The 14,212-nt window shown below is 28.0% G+C and overlaps 1 protein-coding gene and 2 non-coding genes across 4 annotated transcripts in view; 2 read left to right on the forward strand and 1 right to left on the reverse strand.

The window, feature by feature from the left end:
• Positions 1 to 1,749: 1,749 nt before the first annotated feature.
• Positions 1,750 to 1,821, forward strand: TRNAE-UUC (transfer RNA glutamic acid (anticodon UUC)). The gene has a single exon. It is a non-coding gene; the product is annotated as a tRNA-Glu (tRNA).
• Positions 1,822 to 1,823: 2 nt separating this feature from the next.
• On the forward strand, positions 1,824 to 1,895 carry TRNAQ-UUG (transfer RNA glutamine (anticodon UUG)). Its single transcript has one exon. It is a non-coding gene; the product is annotated as a tRNA-Gln (tRNA).
• Positions 1,896 to 6,883: 4,988 nt separating this feature from the next.
• Positions 6,884 to 14,212, reverse strand: part of LOC118186339 (ras-related protein Rab-32-like) — a 51,468-nt gene continuing 44,139 nt past the window's right edge. For both annotated transcript variants that reach the window (XM_035356425.2, XM_035356424.2), the window contains exon 10: positions 6,884 to 13,638. In XM_035356425.2, coding sequence (XP_035212316.1) covers positions 13,505 to 13,638 — 134 coding nt within the window. In that variant the 3' untranslated portion in view covers positions 6,884 to 13,504. The remainder of the gene's footprint in view (positions 13,639 to 14,212) is intronic.

Genomic DNA, 14,212 nt, shown 5'->3' on the forward strand with positions numbered 1-14,212 from the left:
TCCAATCGGCAAGACAAGTTTTTGAACTCAGCATTCACGCGGCTTGGCAAATACCCAGCTTCCTGAGAGCTCTCATTTGACGTGGCATGAGATCTTTAAATTATATTTCTAATTATGACTGGTTAACATAGTGAGGTATTTTAAAACACTGAACACATTTATGAAAAAAAAATCTGAAACGTTTCCGATTTTAAATTATGTCCAAAAGGGGCGTTTTTTTAATGTTTTGTGTGTTACCTTTATTTATTAAATATCATGTTCTTTGCACTTAAACCATAAAATTCAGTTCAATAGCAATGTCGCAAAATAATTTTAAAATGAGCATATCTTTAGAATTTCCGATACACGCTGGAGATAAAAAGTTTTTTTTTTTTTTTTTTTTTCTTTTTTTTTTTTTTTTCCTGTAGAGTCTAACCATTGCTCGCTTTGAAATCCTTTAATTTGTTAATACAAAATTCGTTTAAAGTTTTACAAAATATGAAATCGATAATAAAAGGAATTCCAAATTTCAAATTTGGTCTTCCACATGCCCATATTCGTAGGAGGATTACGTCATTCAAAATTCGATGGCTCTATGTACCGTTGTTTTATCACAGTGCGAGAAATATACATACATTTATGCAGATTTTTCATTATTTAATTTCTTCAGATATAATTCAGGACTCTAACATTTGGTAGCAATAGTTTGAAAAGTGAAACCGACATTTATAGTGATTCAACGCAAAATCGCAAAACGAAAACAATAGTTCCTTTGGACTAATAATTTAAACCTGTATTTCATTTTTTAATGATAATTTTAATCGATATAATTTAAAGTATATTTAGTTTATATTATAGCCATTTGATAATCATGAACATTTGCTGTTTTACAGCGGTGAATAAAAGAAGTTTCAAAACCTTACATATTACGTACTCCAAAAAAAAAAAAAAAAAAAAAAAAAAAAAAAATTTTTTTAATTGTTAAATCTTAAGATCAGCATAAAACTCTAAATTTGTATTTTCTGTAACTTAATTACCGAAAAGGTCAGGTTAAAAAGCAATAAACCTCATATAAGTTAGGCAGTTTAATAATGAATATATTTTTGACAAACTATTAATATATAATTGACAATATTATAAGGTTACAGAATCTATAAATAATAACTGAAAATCTATTTATAATACAAAATATTCAATCATCAAGAATTATTTTCATAATATATTGAAAAATAATGAGTGGCACGTTTGTTACGATCTTTATCTCCATAAATCTCTTTTGTATTGAGATTTTTTACTGTTTTTGGCTGGTTGAATTGGTCGCAAAAGTTATCTACTTTAAAGAGGGGGGTATGCTTTTTGCATTACATAAGAAGAAAATCACGAACGCCTCATGCAGCCAGATAGTTCTTTAGGGTTTGAAATCGTCCACACAAAGAAACTGAATTACTAGATAATAACAGCGTGGAGGAACCACGCGAAGAATATATATTGTTTATACTGAAGATGACTTTTTCTGACCTCTTTCAGCAGTGCAATAGTTTAAACCGATGTTTGAATTTTTTTTATATTCATATCATTCTCGTTCTGTGTATTAATTTTGTGTACTTTTGAGAATTTAACATGAATACACTGCACGAGTTTTTGCACATTAAGTTGCACTAAAACGTGGAACTGTCACCTGCGAGGAAACAAGAAGCTATTTTTACACCAAGATTCTCTGCATGGAGAATTGCTACGCGGAACAGCTGTTCCTAGATAGCCTCACCTGAGTCCCATGTGGTCTAGTGGCTAGGATTTCTGGCTTTCACCCAGGCGGCCCGGGTTCGATTCCCGGCATGGGAAGGGGTTCCATGGTGTAATGGTTAGCACTCTGGACTTTGAATCCAGCGATCCGAGTTCAAATCTCGGTGGAACCTTAACTCTTTTTTTTTCGAATTCAAAATAATGAATGTCCAAATTAGCCATTCGAACCCCTAAAGTAAGATTAACTAGAAAAATTTCTTGTAGTTTCGAAAAAACAAAATATATTCAGAGCGTCATCTTCCCCGCTTAGCCCACCAGCGGCCGAGCGGTAAAGACGCTGAACACTGGTAGTTCGGTCTGAGGTTCGAATCCCGCGAACGGGCTGGCTGCATGGGCGTTTTCGTGGTTTTCCCCATGTGTAACGTGTATACGAGCCAGTTTCCCTTAGAAAGTCCTCCACGAAAGGCATCCCTCCCTTTAGGCAGATAGCCCTCGTGTGCTTTGCCATAATTAAATACACCAACACCAACCATCTTCCCCTCTTCTATAACTGGCTGTGAACTTGACTGATGATATACATATTTTTTTATACATTTGACTATATTTACAAAACTTGTTACAAACATCAACCATACATACCAGAGAAAATTTTTTATTAATTTTGTTATTTCGTGCCGAGGCGTTCATTGTAATATATGATACTGCCAGTGATGTAAATAAGGGTATGCAAGGAATGCAGTCGCATAGGGAGCCGAAGGTTTAGGGGGCCATTGATTGTCCTGCTGAACTACATTTACATATTTAAACTTAAAACACATATAAAAATCATGTATTCGAGTAGTTTAGTGTACCAAAAAGTTTTTTTTAAAAGAAAGGGGGAAAAACTTTACCATACATATTTTCTACAAAAATTGTATGTTCAAATAGTTTTCTTTATGAAATTTATGATAAATATGTTTTATATTTAACAAATGTATCATTTACATTATAAAAGTTCTTATGTATGACTTGTATATTATTGCATAAGTTATGTTCGTAAGCTCAGTTGATCACAGTGTGCTATATATTAGTGTAATTTCTTTTTTGTACATTTACCTATCATGTTGTCTGTCAGTTTATAACATAACCAGTTAGTTACTAGCTTGCTAAATTAAGTGAAAAAAACTTGGATTGATGCAGATTTTATATAGAAACTCGAAATATACTTGCATGTAAAACTTACTGTGTTTTATTTAAAAATCTCTGCAAATCTAGACTTTCTTCTCCCCCCTTTTTTAAGCGTAGTAAATTTATTTGGGGGGGGGCAGGAAAATTTTTTGTACAGGGCCCAAGAGTTCTAGCTACACCACTGGATATAGCTAAAACTTAAAAATTTAATCAACAAAAATTATTTTATGAAAGAATATATTCAAAATGCCACTGAAATCAACATCTAAGCCCAGTTATTCGATTTGCAAGAATATTAATAAATATAATTTGCGTTCTATATTATTATAGTCTTAACCTGACTAGTGTTTATTATTCCTAAATGTTATGAAAAAATAATTTTGATGGCCAATAGTGCGGACCTTCTTAAATTGGCTCTGAGTATAACCATAAATTTAAGCACATTTAAAAAATAGTGTATTTCAAAACCGAAGCATTTTCCTTCCCCCTCCCCTTGTTATAAGGTACACTTTTGTTCACGTTTTCATTGTCAGGTGATATTGTAATGCTAATATAGAGCAATTATGTAAATGTATCAATTAAAAAAATAATGCAATTCAGAGCTCAAGATGACTGTTACATTGTTAGTATCTATTTTTTTCTTATTCTGTTTAAAATGCGATACCAGTAACGCATTTGAACTATTATTTATTCTTTTGGAGGGAAGGGGAGTAGTAAATCTTCTTGTGTAAATCCATGCTCTAAACACCATGGTATCAAGTTTCAAATTTACACTTATTTCCTACCTGAAATCTAAAAGTTGGTCATGGTTAGTTAATTCTGCAAGAAATTCCTGTTGATCACAGTTTGTTAATTCAAATATATTCACAGGTAAATATTAAAGCTTTCTGGTTGCCACTTATTCAAAAAATTGTAATATACTGAACTAACCACTAAATAACTTGCTCTTAAACTAAAAAGAAATGTACAAAAACTTCACAAGAGGGACAAAACTTGAGAATAACTAATGACAACCTATTATTTTCCTTAAATTTATTATATTATTTATTACTTTTATTACATTCTACAGAAGAAAAAAAAAAAAAAAATTGTGTGTAAACAATTACAAACTTCATTTTTTCTTACTACACCTTTCAGATACATATCATGGCGTTTCGATTTTCATAAAGTTTGTAACCTTGGCAGAAAATTACTAGGAAGAGGGGTAGTTCCTAGGCCATTGGCTGCCCTCCAAATTAAATAAATGCTCAATGATTAATAAAATTTTTATTTCATGCTCACTAAGTGCTTACGTATGACAAAGTGCATAAAAAGTACTTACAATGAATTTAAAATATTTAGGTGCAATATCACGAGAGTCCGGCTGCCCGCCTACTTTTACCTGCTGCACCCCTACTAGGAAGTAATCTTCATCATAAACTGTAGATATTCATCAGCAATCTACTTCTTTACGAATTTTAAAATTTAGCTATGAAAAAAAAACTTTCCTCGTGCAAATGTATTTTCAAACAAAGGATTATTCTTATTGCAAAAATTGGTAACTGAGGATATTTATCTTTCGACAGGTACCAATAAAAGTTAGCCAAATTTGTCTTCAAATGTACGAGTAAGATTTATATCACAGTGCAAATTAATAAGATAAATTTCTAGATTTTACGGGGTGATAATCACGTTTGTTTTTGATAACGAAAATAGCACTCCAAACCTTTCTTCAAATTTTTGTCATAATAATGCTAATTAATTTATGAGGATTATTATTTTAATATTTATTTGTAGGCCACATAAAAGTGCTTCGGTAACCGCATGCTTTTTCAAACTGGATTTGAGATGACTGCTGTAACAAATGTGATTTTATGAGATATTTTTTTTAAACTGTCCAAGTTTATAGGGTATTCTAGATATAGAATTTGGTCAGCTCCATTACAGACTATACAATTTTTGTGAAAGCTTAACAATTATTTAAATTATACGGAAAAATTAAATGAAACAAATTTATTAATTATTGCAATGTATATGCTTTTACGGATGATTTATTAGAGGAAAGTTACTTGGAATTTACATTACATAGGAAAAGTCACTTAAGAGCTTATCAATGTCACTAAAAAGATCTGCTAAAGGAGCTGACAATTATAAACTTAATTTTTTTATTCTTTCCTAAATTTGTTCTTATTATCGTGTAATTTTTAAATGTATTAAATAACAAAAACAGTTCCATATTTTAAAATAAGTTCTATAAAACACAACTTAAAACTTTTGTTAAATAATATATTTTCATAACTATGGGAAAATTAAATGTATTAAGCATCCTTTTGCATTTAATATTATTTAAATTGAAATAAATTGCAAATTTTCCTCTCCATTTATAGCTATTAAAGTAAAGTACTTCCACGTGATAATTACAAGTTACTGCATAAAGTCTAAATGTGTCTCAAGATAACATGTCTCTAATGAAAAGGAACACTGCTTCAGTAGAAGTCAACTAGTTCACCATATAATATCTGAATTGCAAACATAATCAAAAAGCATTGTTAATAATGCAAACAATTTTATAAAAAAGTAGTTTCTTTATAGAATAGTTTCTTAACCTTTTGACTCACAGTTCACTTTGAGTTTGTTCAGAACTTCCTATTCTTGCAACTATGATATATCACTTGTCATTTAAATGAATTAAAAATCCATAAAGTTTTACAAATATTTATTACACTAACACTGAATGAAATCATTAAAACTAATCATGCATTTTGGAAACAAAATGGTAAGGTGATTAATTTGCGGTGATATATTTGAGGATAGTGCAAGGGCTATTCTGCCCAAGGAGGGAATTATCTTCAAGGAGGAATTTTCATAAGACTCTAGCTTACATCCACATGTGAAAAACCACCAATGCACCCATTCACCTGGAATCAAACTACCAGTGTTCAGTGCCTTTACAATGCTCAGCCTCTGCCAACTTCAGAGTAGTATGGATTTAAGACTCCTGAAAACATTTAGAGTAATGTTTAAAAAGTATCCAATAAAAAAATAATTAAAATATATAGTCCTGTCATAATACTTAGAGCATGATATAATGAATGATGATGCTATTTCAATCCACATATCACTGTATCATATGTATTCTGAATTTGTTATGGTTTCAGATACTTGTATCAACTTATATGAAGGGATGAAATTACATACTTGTGAAGATTTTTAACTTTAATATTTGTATAATTAAGTAAATCTTTGTTCCAAAAAGTGTATTTCTCAATGTGCATAGTGGGTAATAATTCCCAAGTTAGGAAACTACGTTCTACCTCTTGTACACAGAAAACCAAACATATCAATGTATATATTAATAACATCTTTTTATTAATTTCTCTAATAGTGAAAGCTTAATACAATTATTATATTTGTTACAAAATGAAATACTTCTCTGAAAGTACATAGATTATAAACAAACAATGACAGTAATGAAAATAACCAGTTCTCTAAGATTATTTCCAAAGACATTTCATTGAGTGTTTTATGTTAGGTGGGAGAAAACAATAAAGGGCCATCAAAAATTAAACAGAAAATGGGTAAATTTGTAATGTCACCAGTGCTAAAGGCCTCAAAAGTAGTTTTGGACATTATAAAATTCATGGATTGATTGGTGTTTAGATCAGGAGGATTAGTAACAATAACAAATTATTTTGAAGCCCCTTAACTGCTACAGAGGTATGAGAATGAATATATATTCAAAAGATCAAAAAACAGAAAATGTTGTTTTGGTGTAAGAGATGGGCATTTACTCTTGATCATACAATCTACTGGTGCTGGATAAAAGCCCATAAAGACTTCAGTAGCCACACATATAGCCCATTCTTCAATGATACTGGAATGAATGTCACTGGCTCCTGTTAACTAGTTCTCTATGCATAAAAATTAATCAAGAACTTAAAAACACATTGTATTTTATACTTCTGAAAGAGAAAGTGATGCATATATGTAAGAATATAAAAACAAAACAACAAAGAAATATTAAAAGTATTTATTTTCTTTTTTTTTTTTTTTTCAAACAAATAAGGAACATTATATATTGAAATTTCAACATAAATATATTGAAAACATCAATTAAAAAAGTTCACCAAAAGAGAATAACGTGGACGGATTATCTTGCAACTTTTGAAAAAGTAAACACCCTTATGTAATAAAACTAAAATGATCTTTTTGAATGCAATATCAATATTATCTAATGATTCTTAGGACATTTTAGAGATCACAGTCATATTTTGATATAGTATTTGAAAAAAAAAAAAAAAAAAAAAAAAAGGAATGCTACAGTTAAATAGAGAATTTAAATCAGATGAATAAATTTTTAAAGCACAAATTAAAAAAACAAAAGAAATTTTTAGCTTTCCAAAAGAATGAATATAAGTTTACACAGAAATGATAATTTTGAATAACAGAAACACATAAGAAAGACTTTTTAACTGCAAGAACATAACTATTTACAAAGAATAAAACAGGTTATATGAAACAATAACAAATAGAAGTTTCTCCTACCGAACTGCAAAGTAAAAAAAATTTAAACTACTATAGAATATAGCTGCATGTATAAATAGCTTGAAAACTGTTCAGATTAAAAATAGAGATGTTTAATTTAACTTTATATTGTTTTTTAAAAACATAAAAATAGAGCTATTATCTAATACCAAAAATAAAAAGGTTTTCTTTATTAAAATCTGCATGCACACGAAATAAATAACAAAAACAATTAAGCTCGTTTTATACAGATAAAATATACATTTCTACAATGAGATAATTAAAGATAGTATATTTCATGATTTTTAATAAAAGCTCATGTAAAATAAAAGTATCATCATACAAAAATTATGTTAAGTACTTGGTTTGGAAGAATATTAAATCAGATGTAAATTCATAAACTATACATACATTTATACAGAATCAAATTAACTAAACACCATAAATTAAAAAGCAATAGTCTTAAATTAAGGTTAAAAAAAAAACCAAGCACCATTCACTGTATTAGAAGAACATTTTCCCTGTAAGAACATTTTTACTAATTCATAAACATGCTGTTTATACTAATTCATTCTGTTAATACAACTACAAATATATAATATTTGGTTTTCAAAAGTCACATAAGCTTAATGTTATAAAACCTACTTACAAATTGTATTTCTATACCACTGATAAACTACAGACATCAGTAACATTTGCATGTTAAAATTCTATGCAACAGAAACATGAAATAAATTACTTACTTTGTTAAATTAAATTTTCTCAGCTTTTTATCTGAACATAAAACTTGAAATTTTCCACAGGAATATTTCAGTTCATAAATATTTTTGAATTGAAAAGTTATAACAGATAATTTATTTTTAAAATGATTTACTAATTACAGCCTTCAATTATTTACGAATAAAAATAATCAAGATAAACAAACAGTCAAGGAACATATTACTCAGGCACTCCAAATCTAAAAACTTTTTACTGATATTTTGATTTGTCAATGATACTTTAGTCAACAAGTGATCATGAGCAGCTGCATTAATTTTCAGGCTTATAAAATTTATATTTACATAATTTTACAGTGATTAAGTACTTCATACCTATAATTTAAAAAATACATAACACTGGTGATTTAAGAAATGGAGTAATATCCTGACTTAAGTTGCTTTGACATGTAAATTACAAACCTATGTTTAATGATCTTTCTGAATTTCAAAACCATTTTCAAGGAGAGGGAAATCATAAGTCTGACTAATCTATAACTCCCAACTCTGAAATTTAAAAAATCTGGAGACTTGTGCGTGTTGCAACTTCAAAAGGATTCCAAATAAAGAAATTTGTTCTTGTTTATAAGATGATTCCAAGACAAAATATATTAATCTAAGATTTAACTTATAATTCTAAATTTTACTTTATATATATTTTTTTGATATTTCCTTTTATTTTGTACTTTTCTTAAAATTTCATATTGACAAAAACCTAAGGAGGAAAGAAATGCATTTATTTAACACATTTTATAATGTGATAAAAATAAAAACCTTAATTGCATGTAAACGTGTGGATAAACTCATTTAAAGAGGCAAAGTAAAATTAAATTGTAATATTTACCCATTAAACATTAGTAAAATCTAGTCTTCATAAAACACATTAAAACAGAATAGATAGAATAAAAATTCATAAATTTTGCTGTAAATCACTCAGAAATAAAATAGAATTTGCACAATTTTAAAGTGATGGCATTCACTGAAATTTTTTTTTAAAAAAAATAATTTGCCATCAAAAGTTTCTTTATAGCACTCCCAGCTGACAGTTTTTCTAAAATCATTTTTGAAAGAAGTGATATATATTCAAATAAATTAAAATAACAATTTGGAGATCTATAAAAAAAAACAGGAAAGTTGGCAGCTCTGTTAATCGAACAGAAAAGAAAACTGAGAGTTTCAAAATTACATTATTTTTAATTTAAAAAGGTTAAATCTTAACAAAGCTAAAATGAATATTTTTGAAGACACAAATATGGACAAAGAGACATGAACAATAAGCAGGAAAGGAGAATTTTATGAATACTCCTAAATGAAAAATGTCAATTCCGACTAAGCGCAAGTAAGTCAGTTCTTTCATAACCATGAAATAAATTCATATATTTCATAAAATTATAATATTATTGCATCACACACAATTGTCATTAGTTTTAATACTAATCATACTAATAATTTTTAAAATGCAGATGAATAATCTTTATTTTTGGAAAAAATACTGATTATATGGTACAAGTCTTTCTATTTTAATATTATGTTTATTGAAATGTTTAGTAGCTTGGTCTGACCTTTCAGAAAAAATGGAATTCAAAATGGAAGAGGAATGGAAAACATTTCATGTATCTTTCATAACATCACAAATTTTTAAATTATAAACAGATTGGAACTGACAATACATTTTCACAACTGTTATATATACAATTATATAATTTCTAAAATTTTATCTATTTACAAATACTCTAATACTATAAGTGGAATGTATGGAAGTTCAGTGCATATTTCTAAGGATCATGCAAATACCATATAAAATAATGCTTTAAATTTAAGACTTCAATTAAATACAAAAACCATATCAATATTAAAATAATCTACAGATTATTTTTTCAGACACAACATAATCATATATTTTACAGAAAAACAGAAATCATATATTTTTACAGAAAAGGACAAGTTAAATTCCTACATCTGAACATTCATATTTATTGAGTGAGGAGAAAACAAACACACCTATTCATTAACTATAACATTATATGATAAAATTTTCAACAATATAAGATTTGATCACATTTTTCAGAAATAACAGTTTTTAGTCAGCCCACAAAGAATCTCAGCTTGATGCCCACTTAAGTCCAACAACTTTAAATTTATAAGCATTTCCAACAATAGTGACAAACATAAGGACTCCTTAACCTGCAATATATTACTATTTTTCACAACAAGGATGGAACTTTTAAACATGCAAATTTTTACAGTTAATAGCTTTAATTTAGTGAAAAATAAAATTTAATATTCCAAGAGAGGAAATTAACAACAATAAAGTACAGAGAAATATACTGGTTCTCAGTTTTTCTAACATAATTCGCAGATCCACATTAAAAAAGAATTTGAAATTTAAATAGATATACACGATTCATGTTTATATTTCATTTCAAGTTCATGAAAACACTGCAAATTTTACAACCTTGTCAGAGGGGAAAGTACTATTTAAAAAAAAAAAAAAAAAAAAAAAGCACTTTTAGATATAAAATAATTGTTTCTTTTCTCATGCACAAAACTTTATGATTTATGAAATAATTCAAAGTTTGTTTGATACAACATCTTATATTAATAGAAATGTTTTATAAATGTATTTACAATAGCATTATGATATACTACAACATTCTAAATAGTTAATGCGTTGATTTACTGTGATAGTTTTAATTACGCAATTTTACTTCCAAGAAACTTTTCACTTTACTCCAAACCATACATTTTAGCCAGTATGGTATGTAACATACTTTTTATGCATTACTATCTTATACTTCACCTTACTCTAAAAATGATCAATTAACTTACATTCAAAGGAGATGCTATTTGCTGGAGTTTTAATATATTTATTTTATTTTAATATATTGATTGTTGCAAATTAAAACAGGAAAATCTTGCTGAACATGAATTTAGTGTAATAATCAACTATAATGACATTAAGAAACATGGGACTCTTTTTGTTAGGGGGGAAAAGAAGACTCTTCAGTTTGTGGTCCAACTTCATAAAGAAAGTAGATTAAGATAATAACTTAAAAAAAGAGCATTTAACTTTCAGTTATGCAGTCCAGGCCAAGGAAATTTTGAAATGGAACAAAATTTCAAACTTTGCCAAAATCTTGACAAAGTGATTGTCAATTATCACCAACTGTGAAAGATGAAAATGTCAAGCATTATCCAGATATTTTAACTTATATTAAAAACACATATTTTATAATAAACTCACTGTTTGAATATTCAATAAAAATTTAGGCAATCAGCCTTAATTAACTTAAAATTATCTTCCTGTTTATGTGTCTACACATTTCGAACAGTAACATATAAGAAGAAAAGGAGTCAAGTTAGAAATTAGATGGATCATTCTAGAATTATAATCCAGAAAGTACCATTTACTCATAATATCTTTGTTAACTTTAGGGTTTAGGGAGCTTAACCCTTGGCTGTTGGGCAAGTCAGTTGAATGATTAATAATTAATGTCAAGCAAGGTTTTTCTGCAGTAAATGTGGAACTGATATACTACAGCACTGAGAAATACCTAAATGAATTCCAGAGAAGAACGTAAGGTTGAAAGGTAAACTTTATTTTCATTATTCAGATAAACATTCCTAATTTTAAAGCAATGATTTGCAAAGAATTATGCAAGTTTTGGTATTCTTGGAATTACATTCTCAAGCCTATCAATATGCAATACAGGACTATAAAACAACAACTGCAGGAAATAAAAAATTTTTGACATTGTGCGTCTGAATATCAATACAGATCAAACTTAACACAGATGCTGCTAAAATTAAATGTTAGTTTACATATTATAAAATATGCATACTTTTATGAAAATGAATTGTATAAAAACAAACATTTAACAGCTTAAGTATGATATGCAATGATATGTGATATAAATAATTATGATAATGTGCCACAGATATTTTAAATAGTTAAAGCTAGACTGACCTCAGATTTTATGTATCGTTTAGAAACATGCTACCAGTGTTGAATTAATTGCATAATATAGCATATAAATATCGAATTAATATTTTTATCTTTATAGAAGTTACAGGCATTTAAAATAATGCAAAAAATTTTATTCGAAAAAGTGATAGTCACCTGAAGCAAATAAAATAATTATGTTTCAAAGCCAATGCATTCTCTGCATCGATTTCAGATTTGAAGAGACAAACTTCTGAAATAACAACTGAAATCAATGACACTGATTGGGAATTTTATTAATGGCAAAGAAGACAGTAGAAAAAGAAGCATTCTATTTCAAATAGATGAAAAGTATAATATTTTAATTATACTCTATGTTTCTCCAAACTAAGTTTTTATGCAGGGCAGCAATAGTGAAACAATACTAAACACTGTTTGAAAAAATATTTTTAGATTCAAAATCATTTAACATTTTGATTCTTTAAATTAAAAACTGATCTTTTGTTCCAACCTAAAGAGTAATACAAATACAGCAGTGTGTCAAGACCATGACATACACTTCAAAATTATATTTAGCTTTTTGAGGAACACAGTCTTATAAACAACAATGGGCAATTGTGTTATCTGCCTCAACTGTTGGCATTCTTGATAATAAAACAGCTATCATTATTGACTATAATAAAAAGAAAATTATGGCAAAGTTTATATCAGTTATAATAAATACAATAATAATCATGCAACAGAAAAAATTGTCAGCCTTTCATTACAAAATTTGTTTAGATATTTCTCCAACTAAATATATATAGAATGAACATAATTATTTATTTAAATTTATTACACATTATTTTAAATTACAGAACAGTGATTTGTAAATTCAGTTTCATTCCTTTCCAGGCAATAAAAGTAATCACTATAATTAATATTGCAGGTGTAATCATATCTTATTTCTACAATTATTATAAGAAAATAAGAGCTAAAAAACATGAACGCTATAAAAACTATGGCCAATCTAGCTTTACTATTTATATACACTTCATATACATTCTGATATGCTTACTCATAAATTTATGCACAAGTAAAAAAAAAACCCACTGAAGAATAATTCGAACTTTCTTTGGCTCAATTACTTAAAAAAGCTCTAGAGTTTGAACACAAATTAATGGCACAGAACACTTACATATAAAGAATGATAAACATACGAAAAAATATGAAATAAAATGGAATGAAATAGAAAAACTTCTTAACTTTGTTCAAAAAAACTTGAGAATATCTTTGGAATAACAACTTTCTACGACACTGCACAACCAATCTCACCACAAATGATGATATTATGACAACAGCATTCAGCTTTTACAACCTGTTTCTTGTACATCCATGAAATTTTAATCAATTATTTTTTTCCCTGGTTTGAAGCTCAACAGCATTTCCTCTTTTTTACAGGCTTTTTTGGTATTAGTTGAAATGATGAATTAGACATTCTCACTGATTCATAAGGATTTACTTTTTGCATGTAAATTATTTTCTCCACCAAATATTTTATAGCATCACCTGAAAAATATTAAAAAAACTTTTAATTTGAAACAAATACAAAAAATTAAATGCATTGTTCATTATGCCCAAAAATATTTTAGAAAATTGTAAACATATCACTCATTATTTCCACATAACTGCACACAATCATCTTCACAGAGCTGCAAGACATTTCTCAGATATTGCAAATATATGAAAGTAGTGCATCAAATAATAAAAAATATTCAAAAGTATAATTGGCAATATTACACATATATACAAGACCATATATATAAGGAACTGCATTACAGCCAAAAAAATTGAAGAATTTGAATTGAAGAAAGTGAGAATTGCTTAGAGATTAATTAACAACACTCATTTCAAAATTGAAATCAATCAATAAATAATTCGTATGCTATAATGGCTCTGTAAGACCACATGCTTTGTCGGACAACTTGTCTATTTTATTAGCCAGACTCCAAATCATGTCAACTTATTTCACCCACCCCAAAATTGCGGTCTTGGGTACATTTTCTATACTAAATATTTTACAGTGGAATCTTGATCTATGTTTTTCAGGGGGACACAGAAAACATTAAGCCTAGAATCTCTT

The sequence above is a fragment of the Stegodyphus dumicola genome, chromosome 8 (genome assembly GCF_044657685.1).
Source record: "Stegodyphus dumicola isolate Sdum_Otavi_A_Nest chromosome 8, ASM4465768v1".
NCBI lineage: Eukaryota > Metazoa > Arthropoda > Arachnida > Araneae > Eresidae > Stegodyphus > Stegodyphus dumicola.